Genomic DNA, 27,895 nt, shown 5'->3' with positions numbered 1-27,895 from the left:
AGAGTGCTCAGCAACCGCCAGTGCCATCCTTGATCTTGCACCAGGGAGGCAACATACCATCCTGGATTCACGTCTGTGGCCACAGAAACACCTGTCTGTTCCCCTAACTATAGAATGCGCTATCACTATTGCTTTCCCTATCTTCCTCCTGCCCGCCTGTACAGCTGAGCCAGCTGTGATGCCATGGACTTGACTCTGGCTGCAGTCCCCAGAGGAGCCATCACTCTCATCAGTATTTAGAATTGAGTACTGGTTGCACTCAGGGGAGTGCTGCACTACCTGCTTGGTCCTCCATGACTGCCTGGTGGCCACACATTCCCTCTCTGCCTGCGTACCCTTAAGCTATGGGGTGACCACATCCAGAAATGTGTTATCCATGAAACTTTCAACCTCGCGGATGTGCCAAAGTGACGCCAGCTATTGCTCAAGCTCTGAAACCCGGAGCTCAAACTGCTCCAGTTGATGACCCTTCCTGCACATGTGGTTGTCCAGGACACAGGAATTGTCCTGGAGTTCCCACATGGGACAGGATGCACACTCCATGGAATCAGAATGTTCCATCATGCCTCTAAATATTAGACTATTAACTGACTTAACAGAAATAAACTAAAGACTCAAATTTGATGAGTTTGACTCTGGGACGCCTGCCTCCCATTGAGGTACATCCAACACATGGAACCAACAACACTGCATTTCAGTCAAAGGGGCCGGGGGCAGGGAGGCTAGGCTCAGTCTCTATTGAAAACTGCATCATGATTCCAGCAGAGTGTGGCTTACATGGACTGAAACATTACAAATCCAATTTCTGTTTCAGTAGTACAAGAGGAGCGTGTAGTGCTACCAAGTTTCTTAGTATGTGTTAATTTATTATCTGTGTTAGCAATCAGTTTCTTAAGTGTTCCCGAGCGAGGCGGTGCCCAGGTTTGCACGCGAGCAAGCCTGAGCTGCAGTCCAGCAGAGTAAAGTGCACTGTGTCCGATGAGTGTCCTCCCTTAGGCACATTCTGACTGTCACATCTGTTCGGGTTGGTTTGAAACTCAATGTTCTGTGAAGCGTATGTAGGGCAGCTCCAGGCCGGGAGCCTATTCTTATAGAAAAACAAATGTACAAAGCTTATAACATCAGCCCTTGCATAACTCGCATTTTAGTGTCGCTGGCAGTTGCCCACAAGCTCTTGTAGATATTGGCCCTGAGAACCTGTCAAACCAAATAAATAACACGACAGTCACTATGAGGAGATGGGGTGTGTCTAATGGCAGAATTTACAAACACTCCTGATCCCAGAGTCAATGAATTTAACGAGTTCAGATTTGTTATGTTCGTTCTTCAACAATAACTGAAAATCCTGGCACCAACAAGTCTGATTTTCTGTTCATTTTCATACCTCAGGCTTGGATAGCCTGGATCTGGGTGATGGGATGAACTGGGTGATAATTAAGTGACTGAAATATCGCTTTTTGTTCCAATATTCAAGTCACCAGCCCACTTCAATTCAGCACTGGTGGCATTTTTATTCAGGTCTGAAAGCACCATGATGAAGAATCCATTTGTCTTACAAGGTACTGCTGGTGGTAGGGAGCAAATGGTCTTTACCTCATAACTCAGAGCTGCTTCTTCAATCAAAGTTAACCCACAAAAATTGGCAAATATTGTCCTCATTGTCTGTAACCCCATTCGTCAGTAGGAGACGCTGGCACACTGCTCACTAGCACCACCCACTGGCACAGGTGCAGCACTACAGCAACCTCAAGTTGTAGTTGCATTACCAGTCCCGGACACAGTCCCTGTTATACCAGCTCCCTAGCGTGCATTGCTTACTGTCTATTAACTATACATATTGTTTTGTTGACAGATGTGTAACAGGTTCCTCGTATAAACTGCCTGCAGGCCTTCCCCAAGTGCAAGGCAAACAAATACACATTACAAACTGTGACATAAACAGGACCACATTTATCAGTTATGGGGCCGTGTGACATGCTTTCTCATTCTGGCCTGGCCTGAAGGAGCAGCTGGTTTTAACCGGCTCAATCTGTTCAATAACTAGGGTTGCCAACTCTGGCTGGAAGTATTCCTGGAGGCTTCATCACATGAGCTCCCGCCTCCAATCATTGCCACCACCCCCACCCAACCAAACAGCATTTTCGGAATTTCCAATGTTTTTATAACCAATAAACAAAAATGTTTGAGGAAATTGCAAACCCACATTTTTTTTATTCCTCTATGATTTTCTCCCAGAGTTTCCCACTGCAGAGTCCTGGAGATCAACCTTCAAATCCTGGAGGGTTGGCAACCCCACTGATAACAGGGGCATTTTCCACACATTGACATTTAAATTCTGAACCATTCCTAAATATTACAAAACATGCAAAGCCAGGTTACGATGCTTAAAAGAGGGGCATCCAAACTACCAAGCCCAGGCCCAGCAACTCGGCCCCTGAGCCCAGCAATCAGGTGGGGCACACAGATGGAAAGGCCCTTGCGTTACGATTTATGGGGTATACCAGCCAGCTGGACCTCATGTTATGATTGACACTGAGCAATTGCATGTGCCATGATCATATTTGCTGTCAGTATAACCAAGATGTTCCACATGTAACTTGCTGCTTAATCACAGCGACACCTCGTACTGGACCTCAGCCACCTTTCTGCCTGTTCTCTCCCAGTGGGAAGGAATGGACAGATTGCCTGAGGCAGTAACAAAGGTAATCACTGTCCCATTGACCCCATTCAGGATGGAGTGGGAACAGCAGCTGTATCAATCATTCATTTAATCAACTACTCCTCTTAACATGGCTTGTCTATTCAGATAGAATGCAGAGGGGGACCACTTTATCTGCTGGGATTCATGTGTCCATCTGTTCTTTATCCACTTTGGCGTAGTTCATTCCTCTCCTCGATGCCCTTGTTCCAAAGGTTGCTTCAGTCATCCTTCTGATGCTATAGGAGGACAGACCGATACCCCCTACAGCAAGGAGCAGCGCAGAGAAGTTAATGAGTCGGTCAGTTCTGTGGACCATGGCATCACCCGCAAGCTGCATCTGTGCAAGTCAGAAAACCATCTGTAAATGAGATGCCTTTAATTCCCCGTTAATCCCCCGCCCCTTTTAGATTCGGAGTGGTGGGGGGGGGGGGGGGGGGGGGGGAAGGAGGGGAACATTCCACTCTCCAGTTCTTTGGCAACAATTCCAATTTCCAAAGATCTTTAAAAGGTTATGATTGGTGCTTCCCATCTTTCCCCTAAACCTCCTTCAGTATTCTGGCCTGCTGATCTTTTTAACTTTCAGTCCCATCATTTTTTTTTTTAAGTTTATTTTTGAAACCCCACCCCCCCCCCCCCCCTCCAGTTATGTCTCTCTTTCACCCTCCTCAGGTACTCCTACTGCCCCATCACCTTCCTCTATAATATTTAGGAGGGATTCTTAAGCATGTCATTACATTACAAAGTGGTTTCTTTGACTATCATGTTTATTTTCCTTTCTGTTGATGCAGTTTTTCATACTCCCTGTCTCCCTTCCCTATTACTTACCCTTTTGACCATATAACTCTTGTTTTTTTTTATTCTTTCATGCAATGTGGGCAAGGCCAGCATTTGTTGCCCATCCCTAATTGCCCTTGATAACTGAGTGGCTTGCTAGGACACTTCAGAGGGCAGTTAAGAGTCAACCACATTGCTGTGGGTCTGGAGTCACATGTAGGCCAGACCAGGTAAGGACAGCAGATTTCCTTCCCTAAAGGACAGGGGTGAACCAGAAGGATTTTTACAACAATTGATAATAGTTTCATAGCACCATTACTGAGACTAGCTTTCAATTCCAGATTTTTATTAATTTTTTTTTGTTACTAGCTCAATGACATTACCAGTACATCATCATTGCCCATTAAAGACTCATTGTCCTACTTATCCATGAATTCCAGTTCTTTGCAAAGCTTCTATAACTGTAGGAATATATTTATCCTGTAACTTCTCTGTCTCATATTTAAATATCTCCCTCCCTTTGCCAGCTGTTTGACTTGCCATCTTTTCCTGGTCTGGGTCGACTTCCCCTGTCCTCCCACTACATTATCTCATTACTTCAGTGAGCAAGTTATTGTTGACTCCTTCCTTCACTGTAAGGAGACTGAAAGGGTGGTAATTGGCAAGTTTAGATTTATCCTGTTTTTTGTGGTTAGGCCGTCCTGGGCAATCTCCACATTGTCGAGTAGATGCCAGTGTCAGTACCATATTGGAACAGCTTGGCTCTGGCGGGGGGTGGGTGGGGGTGGGGGGGGGGTGGTGACTAGCTCAGGTACAGAACCACTGATAAGCTTTTGTGTTGTCCAGAGCTCTCAGCATGGAATGATATCAATTGCTTGGACACTAGTTCCTATGATGATGGAAATCTTGGGAAGAGGCCAAGGAGAATCATCCACTCGGCCTTGGGGATGTCCACGGGGTTTCCACTCCTGTTAGTTGCCTGGTTCACCATCATTCTCGCCTGGATGTGGCAGGACTGCAGAGCTTTGCTCTAATTTGCTTCTGGGGTCTGCTGCTTAACTGCAGGTGGATATTACTGGCACAGCTTTCTACACTCAGCACAACCAGGACTGCATTACAACATTTTCCTACAACAGTGACTATACTTCAAAAGTATTTCATTAGCTTTGAAGCGCTTTTAGATGTCTTGAGGCTGTGAATGATGTTCTCCTGACTCGATAGTGATTGCAGGAAGTGCCAGCTCACAGAACCCTGGAGATTAGACTTTATGCACCAAGATTTTCTTGTGTTTTTCCCCCAGGAACTTTGGTGTGAATTATCCCAAAACGCTGAACGTAGCATCATAAGGGTTAAAAGATTAAACCACTGAGTGAATAACAGTGATGCAGTTTGGCATTGGGATGTTGGTTTTAATATTTAATCTGTTGCTTATATAACAGCCGCCAATTCTAATCCATCGAGCATGGGAATCAGTGAAGTGAAAGGACAAAAACATCCAGCTGTCACGCCAGGACGGGTCAAAGAATCTTTGCAAAGAATTTCACTTCCCTCCCTCCATCAATGCTCCCCACCTGCCCCCAGCAGTGCCTCTTCTCTTCCCTCAGTCAATGCCACATCCCCAGTCAGATACACTTAACATTCCATGGATAGTTCTTATTTGTACTCCCTTCGCCTTTCCTCCACTGAGACCCTGGCTGGGGATAGTGCTGTGAGAGCTAGGAACCCAACAGTATCTCAATTAAGAGGCCACTCTTCATATGAGCGCAGTGAGTGTCTGCACCTTAGCTAAGCCTGATCCTGTGAGCTCCCCTTGTAACCTGAAGAGGAAGTGACCTGACAGGGTGCTCCTGACCTATATAGGGAAATGGGAAAGGTCATGGTATGGGAATAAGTGGAGAACTTTTCAGTAAACTGTCACAGGTATGATGGCTTCCTTTTGTGATTGAATTCCTAGTCTGGGGCTGAAGTGGCAAATCGCAATGGGGGAAAAATAGTCAGGTTGTTAACATTAACGCCAGCACTCGCAGGTTAGGGAGGTTGTGCCATTCAGTCACTCCCTGATGGAAAGTGTGTGCCATGGCATCAGGTAAAGATAGGATCAGGATCTGCTGTGATGTCCCTCCTGGTGAACAGGCTTGCTAACACTCACTGTTGATGTTCACACTTGAAGGATGAGGATGTAGCTGAGGTGTTGTGCTATCAGAGATCTACAGCCCAGCTTATTCAGGAATGGCAGGGGCGATGGGGGAAGGCAGAGAGAGAGGGAGGGAAAAAGAGTGAAGGAGGGAGAGAGGGGAGAGGGAAGGAAAGGGAAAAAGATGGGGAGGAAAGAAGGAAGAGGGGAGGGAGAGAGAAGGAGTAAGATAAAAGGTGAGGGGGTGAAAGAGAGAGAGAGAGATGGAAAGAGATAGGAAGAAAGGAGGTAAAAGAGAGGGACAGTGAGAGGAGGAGGAGAAAGGGGAGCAGGAGACTCTCACATACACACACTCTCACTGCTCTATCAATCTAAAATGACTGCAGGCTCCATGTTGGATAATGAGGTTTTTATAGAATCACATATTTAATAAAATGCAGTGCAGGACTGGCTAGGGCTTCAGAAAACAATCTCCTGTTTGTGAGAGAGGATTTGAAGATTAGTCTCAGCAAAGTCAGCCCAATCTCCAGTTTAAGAATTGAAATGGAGGAAAAGTGGAATTCTTACCATTGGAAACTTCATCAGCGAATCAGATTGCACAAATGAACCTGTTAATATCACTTTGTGTTACTGACTGAATATTACATACAATTTACAGCACAGAAACGATCAAATGGTCTCTGCTGGTTTTTATGCTTCATGCAAGCTTCCTTCCACGCTATCAGCATATCCTTCTATTTTTTTCTCCCCTGTGTTTTTAAATGCATCTATGCTATTTACCTCAACTACTCCTTTTTTTCTTTTTCTTTTTTCTGAAGGTGGCCTTTATACCGCAATTACTCCTTGTGGTAATGAGTTCCACATTCTGAGCATTCTCGAGGTGCAGAAAGTTTCTCCTGAATTCCTTACTGGATTTATTAATGGCTATCATATATATATGGCCCCTAGTTTTGATCTCTCCCACAAGTGGAGACATCTTTTCTATGTCTACCCTATCCAAGATCTCTATTAGGTTATCCCTCGGCCTTCTCTTTTCTAGAGAAAAGAGTCACAGCCAGTTCAATCTTTCCTGGTAGTTATAAACTCTCAGTATCATCCTTGTAAATCTTTGTTGCATTTTCTCCAATGACTTCATGTCCATTTTGTAATATAGAAGCCAGAACTGATCACAGTACTCTGTGTGGTCTAACTAAGGTTCTATACCTTGTTTAATGCAAGTTCTCAACTTCTCAATTTCTCTCATTAGAAATGAACCCAGTGCATTGTTTGCTTTTTCATGGCTTTGTTAACCTGCATTGCTACATTTAATGATTTATGAATCTGCACCCTTTGTTCCTCCACCCTCTACATTTCATGTAGTTTGTGGCCTCCATATTCTTCCTACCAAAATGCACCACCTCACACTTATCTATATTGAAATTCATTTGCCAATTACACACCTATTCAGCAAGCTTATTAATGTTTTCCTTTATATAGTTGAAGTTTTCTTTAATATTAACTATACCCCCAAATTTGGTGTCATCTGCAAATTTTAGAATTGTACTTCCAATTCCCAAGTATGAATCTTCAATGTAAATGGTGTTCCACAGCGTTCCCAGCACCGATCCCTGTGGACCACCACTTCCCACCTTTTGCCAATCTGAGTAACCACATTTAACTCTGACTGTTTTCTGTTTTGTAGCCAGGTTACTATCTCCATTCTGTTACTAATCCCCTGACTCCACATGTTCTGAACTTAGACATAAATATACTATGTGGCACCTTATTGAAGGCCTTTTGAACACCCAAATATATTACATCTACTGCATTACCCTCAACATTCTTAATGGTGCTTCACTGTGCGTCATTGTGTGAATGTTACTGTGGGTTACCGTGTGCATGCCACTGCACGCAATCCTGCACATTCCCCACTCCAGTTAAGGATGTTTTACTCACCTGTAATAGTCGGAAGTAACTGGGAGTTAATCTGTTCAGCCAAAGTATCATGTCCGAGGTGACATATGGATGGTACTTGATTTTAACAAGAGCAGCATGCAATTCCAAATGTTTCTATTCTGAGGAGAGGAAGACTCCACGTTATTAGCAGTACAACCGGACCCTGGCAAGATGAGCGGTCCTGCCTGATGGAGTGGAGTGTGGCGCAGCCTCCGGTCTGACTGGATGCTTATGGTGACTGGCTGTGCACAGCTTTTTATACCATGCTTCTTGCATTCAGTGACGTCATTGAACTATTGAGCCGTCTGTCAAAGGGCATCAGTGTTATATATTCAGGATATGCATTCGCTTCACTGAGTCCCAGACTCAGACACATCAGTGCTCTCTGTGATCACTGCACTGACAGGGCCTGCCTTGGGCTGAATCAAACAATACAGCTTCAGAAATGTCCACAACAGTCTGCCAGACAACTCAGGGCTTTGAGGTAGCTCATCTGTTCGACCCTCCCTCTCCCATGTAGGGACTGACACTGGATATGCTAGCGCTGACCCCCGCCCTTCAGTTTACCAGTGATGGTCCAGCTAGCGTCAGATTAAAGCAAATGAAACTCAGGACACGGTGAGGCAGATGTGTTTAAGAGGGAGAAATATCTCAAGTGATGCGTGTGCCCTTGGTAGGCCCGGAGCGGGGGTGTGGGAGGGGGAGGCACACTGTGGACAAATTCCCCCTTGTGTTCACAGTCTCCCAGCCCTACAGCAACCCTGACCTGGGAAACACAAACTTCAAATAGAGGAAGGAAGCAGGCAAGGTGCTCGGCTCAGTCCCATCACACTCAATAATCACCCAGGAACCCTGCCAAAACGACTCTGACCCAGTCTCTGGGAGGTGCCCGAGCACTAGTGACCACGGAAGCTCTGCATCACTGACCCACTCAGTAACTCACCCTCTTCCCACATTGCCAAGATGTTACAATTCTCCTTCAGCCCCTCCTTCTGTCACCAGTTCATGTTTTAGGGAATAAGCTACTCCCATTCAGGTCTCTGACTGCAGCTCTTCGCCCCCCCACCCCCCACCTCCCCTCTGAATGGGCTGTCTTTCCTTAGTGGTCAAGTTCCTGGGTGCTGGTCAGCCTACACTGCCCATTCTTCATGTGGAGCCCAGGCAGTGAGGGTTGCTGGATATTCATCAATGAATCAAGCCTGTGCTCCCTTTGATGCCCACATACACCAACAGGAGTCACCGCAGGCACTGGGGATCCTGTTTAATTTTCCCAGAGGTACTGAGCCCAAGAGTCATGCCCTGAGGCTGATGTTCACTAAATCAGCACAAGTTGGGGTGGAACATGGACTTTACTGCTTTGCGTGGCATAACACACTGTCACTGATTGTGTCACTGTCTGGCCCCTCTACACCTCCTCCGCTGACTCCAAACAAACAGTGCGTGGGAAATTGAAGATGTGAAGCAGCCCCTCTCACTCATAGGAACAAGGAGAGCCCATTCAACTCCTCACACTTCAGGACAAGTCACAGTGTCCTTTATAAACACAAATGCTGGAGAAGTCAGAAAACAAAGAGTATCCTGGGCTGCTCAGCCATCCATTTAACACCCGGCATTTTCAGAAACAAATTCCCCAGCACTCACTACAAACTGCAAGTGAAAAAGGAAGCAAGGTGCTGTCCTCAGTCCCATCACATTCTCTGAGGGGAAGGTGTAGATAATCTAGAATCATAGAATTTTACACAACAAAAGGAGGTCATTCAGCCCATCACAGTGCTACCAATTCTTTGAAAGAGTTATCCAATTAGTCTCATCCCTCTACCCTTTTTCCAGACCTCTCTAAATTTTTATTTTCCAGATGTTCCCCCACTTTTCTTTTAGCAGCAGTTACGGATTCTGTTCCTAACACTGATTGGATATTCCAGGTCTCAACAACCCGCTACATAAATACATTTCTCTATCCTCTCCTTGTTTAACTTCCATGATGATCTCAAACTGTCACCATTTGGTTACTATATACTCACTATTGGAAATCATTTTTTAAAATTTAGCTCAAAGAAAAAAAGAAAAATTTGCATTTACATAGCACCTTTCATGACCACTGGATGTCTCAAAGGGCTTTCCAGCCAATTAAGTACTTTTGAAGTGTAATCACTGTTGTAATGCAGGAAACGCAGCATCCAATTTGCACACAGCAAGTGCCCATAATCAGCAATGTGATAATGACCAAATAATGTGATTTTGTGATGTTGACTGAGGAATAAATATTGGTCAGGACACCGGGGATAATTCCCCTGCTCATTTTCAAAATAGTGCCATGGGATCTTTTGCATCCACTCAAGCAAGTGGACAGGCCTCGGTTTACTGTCTCATCCAAAAGATGGCACGTCCAACAGTGTAGTACTCCGACAGTACTGCACTGGACTGTCAGCCTTGATTTTGTGCACAAGCGCTGGAGTGGCACTTGATCCCAGAACCTTGCAATTCAGAGGTGAGAATGCTACCAACTGAGCCACACCTGACATACAAAGTACCATCAACATTTTGAACAACCCTCTGAGGTTTTGGTGTACATTCCCACACCACAATGCTGGCTACTCCTCAAGTGCATCATTGACTATGAAGCACCTTGGGCATTCTGAGAGAAGTGCAACATAAATGCAAGTTATTTTTGTTTCTTCCTAACTTTCTCTGTTCTAATGAAAAGAGCCCAAATTTATCTCCTCTCTCCTCATTCCTGGGATCATTTTAGTGAATCTCTTCTGCACTCTCTGTGGTTTTGATATCCTTTCTAAGGTAAGGCTTCTAAACTGGACACAATATTCCGATAGCAGCCTGATTGATCATTATTACAGGTTTAAAGTTGCCTCATTGCTTTTATACTCTATATCTCCATTTGTAAAATTTAGAATCCCATATTGCTTTTTAACAGCTTTCATTGACCCCCAGTTTTAGAAATTCATGTTTCTGGCCCCTAGTCTTTTTCATCTACTCTTTTTAAAGAAAAAAAATTCTGGAAAAAGAATTGGAGCAAAGACCCTGGAATCATTGAAGAAACGGGAGGAGGTAGATGTTGGGATCTCCCTGGATGGGTGATTTAAGATGGGCTCCATCTGTAAATATTTTGACATCTGAGAGTATAAGTATGGAATCTCCTGTCAGCCCCGATCTGCCTGTATAGGTAATGTACTAGATCCCATGAGCAAGGAGATCTCCTGGTTTCCAGCCCAATATCACCAAACAAATAAATTAACTGGCTGGCCGTCTCACTGACATAACAAGTGACTGCACCTCATCAATTCATTGTACAGGAAGTGCTCTCAGATGTTTTGACAAGGAATTATTACTAAGAAAGAAATGAGAAACAAATAATTTCCATGTTATTCAGTTGACAAAACAGGGAATTGGCACTCAGACTTTGTGCCTATGCCCATCCTCACATGCTGTGTTCCCACCTGCAGATTAACATTGGGACCATCGTCTTCAGTCCTCACCCCAAACTCCATCCCTCTCCTCGACCACCACGTGAGGCTGAATCAGACTGTTTGGCAACCTTGTCATCCTATTTGACTCCGAGTTGCACTTCTGACCCTCATATCCTCTCCCATCATCAAGACTACCTACTTCCACCTCCGTAATATCACCTGTCTCTGCCCCAGTCTCAGACTATCTGCTGCTGAAACTCTCATCCGTGCCATTGCTAGCTCCAGACTTGACTATTGTAATGTTCTCCTGGCTGGCCTCTCATCTTCCACCCTCCATAAACTTCAGCTCATCCAAAACTCTGCTGGCCCTATCTTAACTTGTAGCAGGTCCCATTCACCCATCACGCCCTGGGTCCATCAACACCCCAAATTTAAAAATCTCATTGTGCTTAAATACCATCAGGGTGTTGTGCCCTCCCTAACTCTAATCTCCTCCAGCCCTGCAACTCATCTTCAAATCTCAGTTCCTCTGACTCTGGCCTCTTGCGCATCCCCAATTTCCTTCGCTCTACCATTGGTGGACATGCCTTCAGCTGCTTAGGTCCTAAGCTCTGGAATTCCCTTCCTAAAAATCTCTGCCTCTCTCTCCCCTTTTAAGACACTCTTTAAATCCACCCTCCCAACATTTGTCTTACCGTTAATTTATTTGATTAATGGCTCTAATTTAGCATCTTAGGACTTTTTCTCTACATTAAAGGCGCTATATAAATGCAAGTTGTTGTTTTACGAGTAGGAGCATCACAAGCTACAGTTCCAGTGTTGGGTTTTGTGTGAAGCTGTTAATCACAGTTTGAATTCTCCCCGAAATGCCTGGACCATTAATCCTGAGGTTAATCATCGACTGTCAATCGGACGCGATCCTGTGAACCCACTGCACCCAGAGCCAAAGCTGAAACGGAAGTAAAAGCAGCCGAGAGCAGAAAAACCGTCCTAGCCCTGAGGATAGAGTTGGGACAAGTGGGGATGGACTGGAGCAAGGACTGAGAGTGGGCTACTCCTCTCTTCACTGGTACAGGAGGCATTCAGTTCAGTAATTCATTGGCTGTGAAGATCAAGAATGCAACATCTTCCCACTGTAAGAATCTGAGCATTTAGGGAATTTTTCCCAAAATGTTGATCTACCCACTTTGCATATTACAGAGTGTACAGCTCAGTGTGTATTAGGTAATTACATCATAATATACAGCCTCACTTACATAATATACAAAGTTTATTACAGGCTGAATGCCAGTTGCTAAATTTTAGTTTCAAGTTGCCCTTTAAAATGTTTCTCATTTGCCTGTTAGTCAGAATCCCGAATCAATACTGGTTATCCAGCCAGGATTTGTGTCTCTGAGACAATGCAGCCCTGCGTAGCTGCTGCAACTTCCCGCAGTAACACCACCCGCAAAACTACACTAAAGACAAGCAAAAAAAAAATGCAGAAACTTACTGAGCGGCTTCCAGAGCAAATGACCGAACAACCAGACTGGGAACAACATCGGAGCCAATACCGGAACCCGCCAGACTCTCATCACAGCTAGGCGGAGAATGGCATCGAAAGGCAGAGTCCCAGAGAATCCACACCCACCTCCTGCTCCAGTCCCAATTCACCAGCTGGGAACTTAAACCCGCCCTCTATCCCAGTCCCAACCCACCAGGTGGGAATTTAAATCCGCCCCCTGTCCCAACTCACGGGCTGGGAATTTAAATCCGCCCCCTGTCCCTACTCACCGGCTGGGAATTTAAACCCGCTCTCTGTCCCAGTCCCAATTCACCGGCTGGGAATTTAAACCCGCCCCCTGTCCCAATTCACCGGCTGGGAAATTAAACCCGCCCCCTGTCCCTACTCACCGGCTGGGAATTTAAACCCGCCCCCTGTCCCAGTCCCAACTCACGGGCTGGGAAATTAAACCCGCCCCCTGCCCCTACTCACCGGCTGGGAATTTAAACCCGCTCTCTGTCCCAGTCCCAACCCACCGGGTGGGAATTTAAACCCGCCCCCTATCCCCGAGGCACTACTCCCAAATACAGCCACAATCACTGCTCAGACTGATTAATATTCACACAGTTGTGTAGTTTTGTGGCTTAGCGTAGAGATAAACTTCACCCTGCTTGAAGTTTCACAAATTATGCTCCATGTTGTCATTTTTGGGGGTTTTCATTTCACTGTTCACCAGGTCTACGATAAATGCTGCGTTTTAAAAAAAAGTAAAAACAAATGCTCCTTTCAGACTGGTCCCTGCCCACACTTCTGCAGTAAATTCAACGCCTGGAGCTGTAAATTCAAATATACAACAGCAGGAAAGACCACGGAATCAGTCCCAGCGCCTGTGACTGGCTGCACCTGGCGATCGGTTGCAGAACTGAATTCCAATCTCAGAAGGAAGCAGGTCAAGGAAACCACAGCACGCCCTGGTGAAGTTTGAAGGAGGATTTCTTTTTTGTGAAACAGTTGGATTTTTTTCCTGCTTGCTTCCCAAACACTCACCGTGCCGGTAAAATTCACTTTAAAATACCTCTTGCTTTCAATTCTTGCTTTACAATTTCATCACAAATTGTTACTCTTCCTCTCATCTCACTAATAACAGTAATCCTAGGTCTCAAGAAGCACTCCAAATCATTAGGAGCAGGAATAAAGCAGCAGAGTTGGAGCAAAAAGAATAAATAACAGACTATTGAAGGGAGCAGAGAATGCACAGTAATCCACAGCAGGATGGAATGGGGAACATGTTGCATTTTCTATGTATTTCCCTCCGTTTTATTTTTTTCACTTCTGATCAACGATTAGGCACGCAATGTAAATTCCAGCTCTCTCTGCAACTGCCAACTGACCAGCTGGGCAATTTTACTGGCAGAATAATTGACGAATGTTACTGATTAGACTATTTTCCATTTCACAAAGTATCTTTAAAAATAAAGCTCTAGCTCCATCTGGCGTTTTACTGGGAACGGGTAATGCCTAATTCCGGGAATTTGACCAAATCAAACGCCCAGCACGGGGAGCACATAGAGGATTAGGCAAGAACTGGGATGTGAGCAAGAGGCAGGTTAGAGGTGTGACACTCCCTTACCAGGCAGGGTGCAAATTTGTGACTCCTCCGTCACACTAACAGTGGCAAGAGCTGAAACAATCTCTAGCCCAGGCTACTTCAGTAACTCGTCTGCTGATTTGTGGGAACAATAAACTCAACAGCAGGGAGAAAGGAAGAGCGGCATAAAAACAACTCACCAAGATTATATCTTGTGACCTTTCTCCACATCCTAAAGACTCTGTGTAGACTGAGGAGCCAAGAAAGGCCAATGTCAATGGAACACTGGCCCAGTAGTTTCACATGTAAAGAGAGACAACCCCCATTCCCAAGCAGAACAGTATCCAACTTTATTCAGGTAGCAAATTTAAAACTCCATGGAGATACTCAGCAAAATATGATTCTGAATTCAGAAAGATCTGAGTCAAACTACATTCCAAAGAATATTTTCACTTTAAAACAGTAATTTTAAAAAAAGTTACATTTTTCATTTTGTCAAATTGCCAAGCAAGAATAATGATTTCACACGAAGAGCAGGAAATGCCACTATAACAACTACTGACATTACAAATACAGCTTCAACCGACAGCACAGGTAGAAAACCGTCAAATTTAGGGGCTATGGGGATGGAGCAAAAAAAAAAGTTTAATCGCAAACAGTTTCAACAAGTATCATGTCAGTATACAAAGTCTATAGAAAATAAAAACACACACTGCAAGCATTCGCAACATCTGCCCACTCAAGCTAAAAAAAATGTTGCATTTATAAAAATTGATAAAAATATTCCTTTCAACTGTACAAGCGGCAGGAGATTGACAAACTCTCCAGACTCGGACAAGATTGTCGCCCATCAGCATCTTCAATTCTCATGCCTGCAAACAGAAAGGAAACCATTTACATTAGTTGCCATCTACTTATTACAGAATTTAATTCAGATGACCCAGCTGGTGAGGATGCTGTGTGGTATGATTATCAGTGCAGGAGGCGGAAGGCTGATCCCAGGACCGAGCTCCCAGGCACAGCTCTCTTGGACCATGCTTTGGTATAATACATGGGTGCTCGATGCCCTAACAAGCCCACATACAGTAAGTGGCATCACCACCACCACAGCTCAATCCAATCAGGATCCTGTACATGGCTCCAATGACCACTAAGAGACAGTGCATGGGGGCTGCAGGGTTTTACCTCTTTATTTTCCCCATTTTGGGCCGGGGCAGCACTGGGCTCCTGGGTTGAATCACTTGCTTTCCCTTTGGTGACCTTCGGCTTCTTGACTTTCTACAAGAGAGAAAAATATTACTGTCCAAAACAAAAGAATGACATTCAATCCAATAGACAGTAAACTCTTTAAAAACTGCAGGGGGAGGGGGGGGGGGGGGGGGGTAAAGGGGCAGAGAAAGAGATATCCAGTCACATGACCTTAGCACTTTTTCCCTCTTTCCCCCACCAACCCTCCCAATAAAAGTTACAACATCGTCCTGGAAACAAACAGTTCATTTGTCTGCACCGTTCCACCCAGATCACAACCACCCCCAACCCCTTCACACCCCAAACACGTGGCCATCACTGGGATTGAACAGCTCCCTGCACGACTGCTGTCAGAGGACTGGATTGCTCCTTTTGTAATTCACATCTTTATAGATGTTCAGATTCTGTTATTCCCCAAAATGCACTATTCTCTGTGAAAATGTTTTTCTAATGCACATTCCTGAGGTTGTTCAGGTCCCTGGACTGGGCTCAGAAGGACATTTGAATAATTCAATAGGGTCCATAGAGACATTTTTTTCCTCCTTTGGGGTGTCCAGAACAAATGGTTTGTGGGGGGGGGGAAATGGAGAATAACCTTAAAATTAGAAATACTGCAAATACTCAGCAGGTCTGGCAGAATCTGTGGAGAGAGAAGCAGAATTAATGTTTCAGCTTCTCGCAAAACAAAAAGAGCTTCTCGAACAGGTTAACAAAGCAGTTAATAAACGTTTCAGAACTCTGCTTCTCTCTCCACAGATGCTGCCAGACCTGCTGAGTATTTCCAGCATTTCTTGTTTTTATTTCAGATTTCCAGCATCTGCAGTATTTTGCTTTTATAACCTTAAAATTAGAGCTGGGCATTCAGGTGATGTCAGAAATCACCTCTTCACACAAAGGGTACTGGAAATCTGGAAAACTCTGCCCAAAAGCTGCTGGGGCAGTCAACTGAAAATTTCAAAAACGAAGCTTGATGGACTTTTGTTGGGTAAAGGTATGGACTCTCAAAAGGTGTTTGAAAGTACTACACATTAGGCTTGTTAGCAAAATTAAAGCCCATGGGAGTTTAAAAAAAAAAAGACAGTAACGGCACGGATACAAATTAGCAGAGGGATAGAAAACAGAGTTGTGGTGAATGGCTGTTTTACAGACTGGAGGGAAATGTATACAGTATACAGGGTTCAGTACTAGGACCACTGCTGTTCTTGATATACATTAATGTCTTGGACGTAGAGGTACAGGGCACAATTTCAAAATCTGCAGATGACAAAATTTGGAAGCATGGCAAATAGTGAGGAAAATAGTAATAGACATCAAGAGGACAGACAGGCTGGTGGAATGGTTGGGCACATGGCAGATCAAATTCAAGGCAGAAAAGTGCAAGGTGATACATTTTGGTAGGAAGAATGAGGGACAAAACAAGCTAAGTGGTACAATTTTAAAGGCGCTGCAACAAGTGAGACCCCCGATTTGTGCACAAATCTTCGAACATGGCAGAACAGCTTAACAAGGCAGTTAATAAAGCACATAGGATTCTGAGCTTTATAAATAGAGGCATTGAGTAGATGCGCTAGGAAGTTATGCTAAACCGATATAAAACACTAGATTGGCCTCAGCTGGAATAGTGTGTCCAATTTTAGACAACACACTTTGGGAAGGATGTGAACGTTTTGAAAAGGGTAGAGAAAAGATTTACTAGAATGGTTCCAGGATGAAGGACTACAATTATGTGGATAAACTGGAGAAGACAGGGTTGTTCTCCTTAGAGCTGAGAAGGAAAAGAGGAGATTTAATAGGTGTTGAAAATTATGACTGGTTTAGGTATAGATATTTCCAATGGCTGAAGAGACAATAACCAGAGATTAAGGTGATTGGCAGAACAACCAGAGGAGACATGAGGAATAACATTTTTACATGAGTGTTTAGGATTTGGAATGCACTGTCTAATAGAGTGAATACAGATTCAATAGTAGCCTTCGAGGGAATTGGATAAATATTTGGAGGAGGAAAAAATTTCAGGGATATGGGGACAAAACAGTGGAGTGGGACTAACTGGACTGTTCTGAAAAAGAGCTGGTGCAGACTCAATCAGCTGAATGGCCCCCTCTCGTGCTGTAACATTCAATGATTAAGGGCTACAGAACCAAAACGGGTAAACGGAATTAAGGTACAGATCAGCTCTTGTCTGAGTCACAGAACAGACTCAAAGGGCCTGGTCTCCTCCTATGCCTATGCTCCATTAGGAAACAGCACAGTGATGGCTGTGGATCGCAACATCATCCTGGCTATTGTACTGAAGACCTGTGTAGCAAAGCTAGCCACTTCCCTATTCAGGCTATTCCAGTACAGCAATGACACTGACCAGCTTTGGCTCATTTACAATTGCAGGCCAAATCTAACGTGGCCAGTAAAACGATGGAAGGAGTCATCAGTAGTGCCATCGAGTAACACCCACTCTCTGACGTTCAATTTGGCATCTGCCTCAACCAATTCGGCTCCAAATCTCTTCATAGCCTTACTCCAGACATGGATGCAAGAGTGAATGCCAGATGAGAGGTGACAGTAACTGCCGTTGATATTAAGACAAGGGGACACCATGGGGCCCCGACAAAACAGAGGCCAACACGATCAAAGGGTAAAAGCAAAATACTGCGGATGCTGGAAATCTGAAATAAAAAGAAACGCTGGAAATACTCAGCAGGTCTGGCAGCATCTGTGGAGAGAGAAGAGTTAAAAGGATCAAAGGGTAAACCCTTCAGTGGCTGGAGTCAACTGATACAAAAGGAAAATGGTAGTGGTTGAGAGAGGTGAATCATTGCAGTCCCTGGACAACACAGCAGTTCCTTAGGGAAGCAGCTGTGACCATACAGCATACCCTCCATAAGGTAAGGAGTGGAGCCGTTTTCTGACAATTACATGGAATTCAACTCTGGTAATAAGGCAGCCTCTGGCAGCTTACAGCTGTACCTGGGCAATATCTGGGATTGAACTGACAGGTAATATTCACACCACATATTGTGGCAGCAAATAATCTTCAGTAATACAACAACCCAACTAGCTCACGCAGATCTTCATCATCCTCAAGTCCTCCCACTGTACAACAGTCAGGGGGTCACCAATGCCCAAAAGCTTAACTCGACCAACCACATTCACACTGTGGCTACAAGAGTAGGACAGAAGCTGGACACTCTGCAACAAATGGCTTACCTTCTAACCCTCAAAGTCTCTCCACCATCTATAAAGCTACTGAGAGTGTAATGTAATACACAGCACACACCTGATAGACATGGTCCAGCAGACAGAGCAACTTGTTGCTGGACTCACCACCAGAATAATATTTAGGCTCACCACCTCTTCAGAGGAATAAGGGTGGGCAAAAAAAAAAAATGCAGCTTTGCCAGCAAAGTCTGATCCTGGCCTCACTCAACCTTCAGCGAGATCCACTAGATCACAATCAGAAACCATGACAGATTCCCACATCCCTTTCCAGAATGCCGAACGCAATTATAGAACCCCAACTGACATCAACTAACTTAAGAGCCCAGGATCAAATGAGGAACCATTCTGATCTGCAATCATCAATATCTGGTTATCTGGCTAAAGTTAACAGCACAGAACATTAACTGAAATTGAACATTTAGTGTCAGGTTTCCAGGATGTGGTGAAAAGCTTACCTTGGCTGGTGCCTTCTTGGTTGAAGCTGCAGGTTGGACAGTATGCTGTTGGGCATCAGAGCGAGAAAGAGACTAAGTGACAAATTTCTACCAATAATTGATTAAAACAAATAGGTACAAGCCACTGAGAGACACTCCTAGTTGCCTCATTTATCACTTCCACAAGTTAATCAATATAATATGCTAAACAATTCTACATGTGACAGACTCTAGTCTTTTTAATGCCATTCGTAATATTGGCCGATTTTCCTCAATGCCTCCAGGAGAGGGCAGTAGCTCCCAATGAACTTGACACACACCAGCCATGCAACCAAGCCTTTAAGGGATCTTCACTGCACTATCGCCATGCTTTCGCTATAGCCTGTGACCGTATACACGCAAACTTAAAAATCCAGCTGACTGGACTCGAACTACTCCGACACCTACCTTAGTTCGTAACGATCTCCTTAGTTCCTGCAAAACAAAACAAGAGAGCTTAGAAATGGGCAAGTCAGCTTTTAATGGATAACGGTAAAACCTGTAACATAAAAAAGATACTTACTTCAGGTTTTGGAGCCTCAACCTAGAACAGTAAAGAGAGGAGTGTTAAGTGTTTTACTACAAGGTTTAACAGCCATTCCTACAGCAATAACTTGAAAGTAGATAACTGACTAGACAGACCTCATGCCAGCTGGCTGTTGAAAATCCAATTACTCTCTAAATGCAAACATTTTACTAAATCCACAATGGACTGTTTCATACTAATTCCTAACATTTTAATCCTAAATTTGAAACTTAGAAGGTATAGTTCAAGGATCTATTTGCTCTACTCCCTGATTACACAATAGTCAGGAGGGATAAAGTAGGAAATAGATGAGAGTTGGCATTCTCAAAGATCCCATTACAACAGAACAAAGGGATGCTTCAAGAGATGGTGCAAAAGATGAAAGAGCCGAGGAGGGGACTGTTACTCTACTGGGAATAGTATTAGACAGACACGGACTAATTCAAGAAAAATGGAGCAGCGCCATAATGGCTGACTTGAGTTATCCAAAGATAGACTGGGGTAAGTCATGTAAGCAGCAAAGAAAGTGTGTGTGGGGGCCGGGGGGAAAGAGATAAAGAGAAAGAGAATGTTTCTGCTACGTGTGTCCAGTGTTACTTTCTGCATTTATGTTTTAGGCTAATGGCAAAATAGGTAGAAATTGATAGTTCTAGGAAAGGAAGTGGGACAAATAGGTATTCTAAACGATGGGGGAAAACATCAACCAGAACACAATCAGGGACTGAAAGGGTGAGGCGGAGCAATGAGAAAGTATAACTATACTAGGGAGGTGGAACTAAATCCTGGAACATTGAGCGAGGTCAGAAGAAATAGCAGATCCTCTGGCCACAATCTTTGAATCTGGAAGTTGTACCAGAGGACTGACAACTTAACACCAGTTTACAAAGTGGGAAATGTGATAAACTAGGTAACTACAGACCAATCAGCCTACCATTGGAAACTTATGCAATACCAGTGACCATAATACAGGATAAAATTAATACTCATTTGGAAAGACATGGGTTAATTAAGGACAGAAAACAGAACTGGTTAATGGGTGTTTGTTTCAGACTGGAGGGATGTAAATACAGTGTTGTTCCAAAAAATAAAATATATAAAAAAAATTCAGAGCATGACTGGCCTTGTCTTTTTTTTCCCATGTGCCTGTTTTTCATGTAGTCAGAACTACTCATTATTCTGCTATTAATACTCTCTCTGAACTAATGCTTTGTCTTTCACCACAAGCATTAACACACTCTTTGCTTTTGTCCCAGGACAGCTTTGTTATTTAATCTCTCCTGCCCTCTACCCCATCAAACACCTTCCCTGTTCTCTTCCCCCACCCCCCTCCCTTCACTTGATTAAAACCCAATTCTTTTCTAACTGTTGCCAGTTGTGATGAAAGGTCACAGACCTGAAACGTTAACTCTGCTTCTCTCTCCAGAGATGCTGCCAGGCCTGCTGAGTATTTCCAGCACTTATTGTTTTTAAGACAGTAAGACTGCTTGTCTGACCTCCAATTTTGCATCAGACAGGAGAGGGGTTAGGAGAAATGTAGAGATAGAGCTGGGCATTGTTGGTGTACACATGGAAGTTGATCCAATGCCTTTGGATGATGCTACTATGGAGCAGTATGTAAACTAGGGAGAGAGATGGGACATATACAGATTGATCCTTAGGTGTTGATTATGCAAGAGTGGATAGAAAAGGCATCATTTAAATTAATTGACCAAAGTCTTGGGCGGGGGAAGCAGGTCAAAGAATACACTTGATTTCAATGGTCTATAATTCACTGAGATGTGGGCAAGATTAGTAAACTGAAGCTTCCAGATATGAAAAATAACTATGGAAACTTTCAGATTACTACAAGATGGGCAGCATTAGAGGTCATGTTTAACATTACACCCTATAGTGCAGCTGAATGCTGCTCACTTTTACCAGCTTCAAAACTCCCTGAACAGGATCCCTGGGCTGGATTCAGAATCCGTCCTTCTCTGTAGTTCCTCAATAACATTACTATGCTTCAAAAGTATTAACTGGCTGTAAAGCTCTTTGGGACGTCCTGAGGCCATGAAAGGCACTATATAAATGCAAGCCTTTCTTTCTAAAATGATGCACTATCCAAACATTCACATTCCAGTGAGACTTCTCACAACGCACCAGAGTTCTGGCACAAAACTTTCCATCAAATTCTTAAAGAGCCCCATTTAAAGATTGCTCTTGGGTCAGTTGATCCCAACTATCTGCTTCTATCCAAGGCTGGTTTCTGTGCAACCCACTACTCCCTGTTAATGGTAACCAGTAACAATACAGCCAAAGCAGTAATGGACACTGGAGTAATTTCTGGAGACTATTCAGTGAGAGAGACAGGCCTCTAAATTAAGTGAATCAACTAACTGGACCCACATCCACCTGAAAATACAGATGTTTGAAGGGAGGGAAGGAAGGCTTGGTACAAAGACCTGGTCCAAAATGGTTACCCACTTCCTGCCAACAAATTTCACAACTCCCAAATGACAAGATGAGTTTCATTTTCTGAAAGCAGCTAGCGACATATTTGCAGCAATAGCACAGCCTCTGCATTCAGTACAAATCAAACTTCAAACCATCCCCACCTGCAGAACTGATCACCTACTTACAATCGAGCACAATTCCAATTTCAAATGGTTAGACTTGGTTTTTACAAAAACACAAGGTAAACCTAGCGCAGGTTTCGTCAGCTGCAAGACTCAGCAATCACTTGCTCCCCCCTCACGTACCGGCAGACATGGAGGAGATAATCCCACTACCACACGAGTCTGCTAGTATTAAAACAGTTTAACCAGAAGCCTGAAACTGGAATAGGGCAAGTTTTCTGGGACTACAGTGCATTTAAACAAACTCCAACGTACTTTTGAAAGATGTGTCACTGCTAAACAAGGCCTTGTTTTAACTTGTTATGAAACACCTGTTCACAAATCCCACCAATCCTTCACTGATACAACAGGAGGCGGCTATCAAACAATAATGAACAGCTTGACAATCCAGCTCTCGGCTATGGACAGAATAGTTTCCTTGATCATATCCCATGCATCATGCAAATTAAAATTCAACATCACTTTTAACCCTTTTCTTGCCAACTCACTAGTCTGGATTAATGACACGAACAAAGCATCATCCACAAGTGAATGCAGATATACTCAGAATCCCTTGGATTAATAATTGGTCATTTCTTGGGAGACACAGGCTCTAAGTTACCAGCAGTCATGTTCTGCACATGAAAACAGAAGTAATAATTTACTACACACTAAAAAGAACAAAGAACACCCCACCCATAGGAAACATACCCTATTAATAACTGTAACCAGCCCCACCATATCCAACAGTACTGCAATAACATGCTGGGATGAATGGAGACAGCAGCAAACTGAGACCAGTCCCCACAGCATGACATGGAATTCAGCAAATTTGAAAGCATTTACTGTTTCAGTTCTAGATTCATAAGCAGGTTGAGGCACATCCAATAGAGTGCTCCTATTAAAAACCCTATCAATTATCAGTCACATCACAAGCAAAATCCTCAAACTACAAATTAAGTATTTCCTATTCAATCACAAAGCAGAACACAGATCCATCTATTATGGGTGTTACCCATCCATCAGACAGCAATATGGAGGGGAAAAGAGCCAGGTTAGAGATTTCAATAACCTGCAACAGTGGACCATAGTGCAACTAAAACAATGTACAGATGGTATACTGGGAGCCACTTGTAAAGTCCTGGGAGGTGTTGGGTGGGGAATGTGTCTGTGGAGCAATCAATGTGCAGTATTCAGTATGATCGTTCAAGTCCAGTAACATTATACATTTTGGGGAGCCAAGTATTAAATTACAATTGTTGGTTAATCAGTGATTTCAGCAACTGTACCCCAATTCCGTAATCTGTCTCCATTAAAATTATTTTGAAAAGAAAATCAGTAATTGATAAAAACCCGTCACTGCCCCCCACCCCCCAAACAGCAGCAGGCAGGGCAGGGAGCGAGGACGAGCAGGAAAGAGGCGCCAACAGAGATGCCCCTGCGGAGGAGAGGGGCGGGGCCTAGCCCTGTGCACGCGATTCAAATTGAAACGACGCCAAGCGCGCTCCCGAGTTCCCGCCTTTTCCGTTGTACCTGATGGACAGTGGAGCATAAAATAATGGCGGCCGCTGCCGCCTTCCCCCCCCCCCCCCTGTGATCAGGGCCCAAAGCCTGCAGAGTGCCAAATCAGAGTCACTAGATCAGGCTAGAGTATATATTTGACATCGAGGTCTGACCGAGGCCCCTCAGTGATCAGGGCCCAAAGCCCGCGCAGCGCCGAGTTTGAGTCACTAGGCTACAGTATATATTTGACATCGGGGGCTCGCCTAAGCTTAGGGAGCCCCCCCTCAGTGATCAGGGCCCAAAGCCTGCGCATCGCCGAGTTTGAGTCACTAAATCAGGCTAGAGTATATACTTGACATCGAGGTCTGACCGAGGCCCCTCAGTGATCAGGGCCCAAAGCCCGCGCAGCGCCGAGTTTGAGTCACTAGGCTACAGTATATATTTGACATCGGGGTCCGGCCAAGGCCCAGGATATTGATCGGGGAATGACGGCACCATAACTTACCCGCTTGCGAGGCATATTGGTTATCAGTTGGACGGGTGGGGCTGGAAGCTCTAGTTATCAGGCTGCAAGTCCGCTCGGCACTGCTTCTCTCTGCGACTGGCCGTGGGGCGGAACCGGTTCTAACCAGTTGCCTGTGCTCGGCAGCCATTGGTCAGAGCGATCACGTGAACGCCCTGCCGGAGGGGAGGGAGGAGGAGGGAAGAGCTTGGGTCTTCTCTTTACTGTCCTGGGCAAGATTTGCCCTTCAACCAACAGAATGTGTGATCATTTATCTCATTGCCGTTTTAGGCGCTTGCTGTATGAAGGTTGTCTGTTTCCAAAATTACAACAGTGAGCACACTTCTAAAATACTTCACTGTCTGTAAAATGCTTTGGGACATCCTGAGACGGTAAAAGGCGCGATATAAATGCAGGTACTTTATTTCCTACCCTGTGGCCAAACTTCCGCTTCAAACAACGGGCTTTCTACATTATGATAAAGTTTGGTCAACATGAGCCCACAGGCAAAGAGTTCCACTTAAAAACCAGCATTTGGAGGTATGCAGCCACACCCTACAATAGGTGTGGGTGAATATGGTTTAAATTTCCCTGAAGGTTTCTGCAAGATTTACTGCTACATTATTCATTAAGATAACTGCACATACAATGATGGATTCCCAGGAATGATTTGTAGGCTGAAATATAATTGGTGATCTTTCAACAGTCCTTAACATGTTTGCCCACTCCACTGTCCTCTATGAGCTGCCTTTGCTATGCTGGTCTTTCACAAACTCATTTCTTCCTGTTTCTTTGTAGCAGCTCCTCTCATCCCACATGCTCACCTCCATTGTGCTCCAAGATTCCATGCTTAGCCCCTTCAAGTTGCCATTTTCATGCAGCTTTTCGATATTAGCTTTAATTTTGGATTTAGATGCCATGTACATGTGAATGGGGCTCTGCTTTCCTCTCCATGCCCTCAAACTCTGCTGCTGGGATGTGCTGAAGTCATGGCTGAACCAGAACTTCCTCATTGACAAAACCAAAGTCATCCTGTCTCATTCTCAGTAGGAGCCCAAGTCCTCGCCCCTGATTCCGTTCCCATCCTTCCTTGCTCAGCCGAGCTGAACACCAACAGTGACCTCATGGCCTGCGTGACCATCCTGTAAACTCAAACCGAGAATTCACAGCCATAAGTGGCAGTGGACTCGACCTCCAAAATGACCAGCGGTAAGAACCTGTGCCCTTGGACTGGGATGTTGGAGAGGGAGAGAGTGGTCCATGGATTGGGGGGAGATGGGGAGAACAGTGGTCCATGAACTGGGAAGGGATGGTGGAAAGAGGGGGGGTCCTTGGACTGGTGGGGGCAGGGGAAGATGGTCCATGGACTGGTGGGAGAGTGTGGTCCATGGATTGGGAGGGACAGGGGTGGAAGTCGTTCATGGGCTGGGGGAGTGGAAGAGAGTGGTCCCTGGATTGAGGGGGGGGGGGTAGGGGGAGTGGTCCATGGATGATATGGGGACTGAGGGGAGAGAGTGGCATATGGATAGGGGGCGAAAGAGAGTGGTCCATGGACTAATGTCTGTTTCAGATCCCCCACCCAGCAGGCCCGCGACTGTGTAAATGAGGCCCGAGATCCAATATCGGGGGCAGTTACTTTATTTCCTAGTCTGTGGCCAAGCCTTCTCTTCAAACGACAGGATACTTTTGTTATTGTAAACTTGGATGAACATGAACTGTACTGGGACCCACAGGCAAAGAGCTCCCTTATGAACCAGCATTTGGAGGTGTGCAGTCAACTTGTCCTGGCACCGGAATAGTTCTGTGTCCAGACTGCACTAGCCTGACCTCGCCAATCAAGTGCTAGGCCCGTTAATTTTTGGTTTGTTTAAAGTTTGGCTGCATAACCGGTTTGGGAATTTAAAGAAAAATGTTGCCAATTTAGGAAGCTGAATCATTTCAGCTTGTTTCCTTCAGAAAATATTTGGCACAAAGTACAAAAGGAATATAAAATTAAAATGTAGAGGCCCAAAATAATTTCACAAAAAATGGCAGAGTGACAGAGCACCCATGTGTGGAGGGGTTGGGTAGCAGGGGGCAACAATTTTAAGGAGCAGGAGGGAGACGTAGTGTGGGGCCTGAGCAGAAGTGAAGTAATATATTTGTTGCTAAAATCAAAACAAACATCTTCAATTTAAAAGTTTAAAATGAAGTTATCATCTGTTGGAGACGGCGCCACAGTCTGCAATTACAATCATTATATTTGGCAACAGATTTAAGTTCAAAATGGGGACATAGGAATTAGGAACAGGAGTAGGCCATTCAGCCTATCGAGCCTGCTCCACCATTCAAAACAATCATGGCTGATCATCCACTTCAATGCCTTTTTCCCACATTGTCCCTATATCCCTTTATGTCATTGATATTTAGAAATCTGTCAATCTCTGCTTTAAACATACTCAATGACTGAGCTTCCACAGCCCTCAGGGGTAGAGAATTCCAAAGATTCACAACCCTCTGAGTAAAGATATTTCTCCTTTTCTCTGGCCTAAGTGGCTTCCCCCTTATTTTGAAATTGTGTCCCCTTGTTCTAGACTCTCCAACCAGGGGAAACATCTTACCTGCATCTACCCTGTCTATCCCTTTAAGTATTTTGTAGGTTTCAATGAGATCACCTCTCATTCTTCGAAACTCTAGAGAATACAGGCCCAGTTTCCCCAATCTCAGGACAGTCCCGCCATCCCTGGAATAAGTCTGGTGAATCTTCGTTGCACTCCCTCTATGGCAATAATATCCTTCCTATGGTAAGGGGACTAAAACTGCACACAGTACTCCAGGTGCGGTCGAACCAAGGTTCTATACAATTGAAGAAAGATTTCACTACTCCTGTACTCAAATCCTCTTGCGATAAAGGCTAACATACCATTAGCTTTCCTAGTTGCTGTTGCACCTGCATGCTAGCTTTCAATGACGTATTGATGAGGACACCCAAATCCCTTTGTACATCTACACTTTCTAATCTCTTACCCATTTAAGAAATACTCTGCACATCTGTTCCTCCTACCAAAGTGGATAACCTCACATTTTTCCACATTATATTCCATCTGCTATGTTCTTGCCCACTCACTAAGTCTGTCCAAATCCCCTTGAAGCCGCTTGCATCTTCCTCACAACACACATTCCCACCTAGTTTTGTGTCATCTGCGAACTTGGAAATATTACATTTGGTCCCCAGATCCAAATCATTGATATATATTGTGAACAGCTGGGGCCCAAGTACTGATCCTTGTGGTAGCCCACTAGTCACAGCCTGCCAATGCGAGAATGACCCGTTTATTCCTACTCTCTGTTTTCTGCCTGTTAACCATGCCAGTATATTACCTGCTATCCCATGTGCTTTAATTTTGTTAACCAACCTCTTGTGGAAGACTTTATCAAAAGGCTTCTGAAAATCCAAGTATACTATGTCCATCAACTCCCCTTTATCAATTCTGTTAGTAACATCCTCAAAAAACTCCCAACAGGTTCGTCACACATGATTTCCCATTCATAAATCCAAGTTGACTGTGCCCAATCAGATCATTATTATCCAAGTGTCCATTTTCCCTACTACTGATGTAAGGCTGTTCCGCCATTTACTTAAATCATGGCTGATCTGTAGCTTAACTCCATCTACCCGCCTTCGTTCCATAACCCTTAACACTCTTACCCAACGAAAATCTATCAATCTCAGTTTTGAAATTTTCACTTGATCCTCTGCCTCAACAGCTCTTTGGGGGAGAAAATTCCAGATTTCCACTACTCTTTATATGAAGAA

At 44.4% G+C, this 27,895-nt stretch overlaps 1 protein-coding gene and 1 long non-coding RNA gene across 3 annotated transcripts; both read right to left on the bottom strand.

Annotated features, from left to right (window-relative positions):
* Positions 1–1,465: 1,465 nt before the first annotated feature.
* On the bottom strand, positions 1,466–12,539 carry LOC137346982 (putative transmembrane protein ZNF593OS). Of its 2 annotated transcripts, XM_068010956.1 has the most exons (3): positions 12,459–12,539; positions 7,545–7,663; positions 1,466–3,038 (listed from the first exon to the last, which is right to left on the bottom strand). In XM_068010956.1, the coding sequence occupies exons 2-3, from the start codon at positions 7,593–7,595 to the stop codon at positions 2,844–2,846; spliced, it is 246 nt and encodes an 81-aa protein (XP_067867057.1). In that variant the 5' UTR covers positions 7,596–7,663; positions 12,459–12,539; the 3' UTR covers positions 1,466–2,843. The 2 variants fall into 2 exon arrangements, with proteins under 2 accessions (XP_067867057.1, XP_067867059.1); XM_068010958.1 differs by lacking the exon at positions 12,459–12,539 and having other exon boundaries at positions 7,545–7,725.
* Positions 12,540–14,362: 1,823 nt separating this feature from the next.
* On the bottom strand, positions 14,363–24,219 carry LOC137347203 (uncharacterized). Its single transcript, XR_010968908.1, has 6 exons — positions 24,103–24,219; positions 19,498–19,518; positions 19,383–19,409; positions 18,957–19,001; positions 15,223–15,315; positions 14,363–14,909 (listed from the first exon to the last, which is right to left on the bottom strand). It is a non-coding gene; the product is annotated as an uncharacterized lncRNA (long non-coding RNA).
* Positions 24,220–27,895: the final 3,676 nt, after the last annotated feature.

Source organism: Heterodontus francisci, chromosome 31 (assembly GCF_036365525.1).
Source record: "Heterodontus francisci isolate sHetFra1 chromosome 31, sHetFra1.hap1, whole genome shotgun sequence".
NCBI lineage: Eukaryota > Metazoa > Chordata > Chondrichthyes > Heterodontiformes > Heterodontidae > Heterodontus > Heterodontus francisci.
The sequence above is the reverse complement of the archived record's forward strand: the minus strand, read 5'-3'. Positions and strand labels throughout refer to the sequence as shown.

Bases quoted from the DNA above. Each gene is read 5' to 3' on its own strand.
- LOC137346982 (XM_068010956.1), bottom strand. From the start codon at position 7,595: ATGATACTTTGGCTGAACAGATTAACTCCCAGTTACTTCCGACTATTA. The intron at 3,039-7,544 runs GTGAGTAAAACA...TGACTTGCACAG, and splicing joins GTTACTTCCGACTATTACAG to ATGCAGCTTGCGGGTGATGC.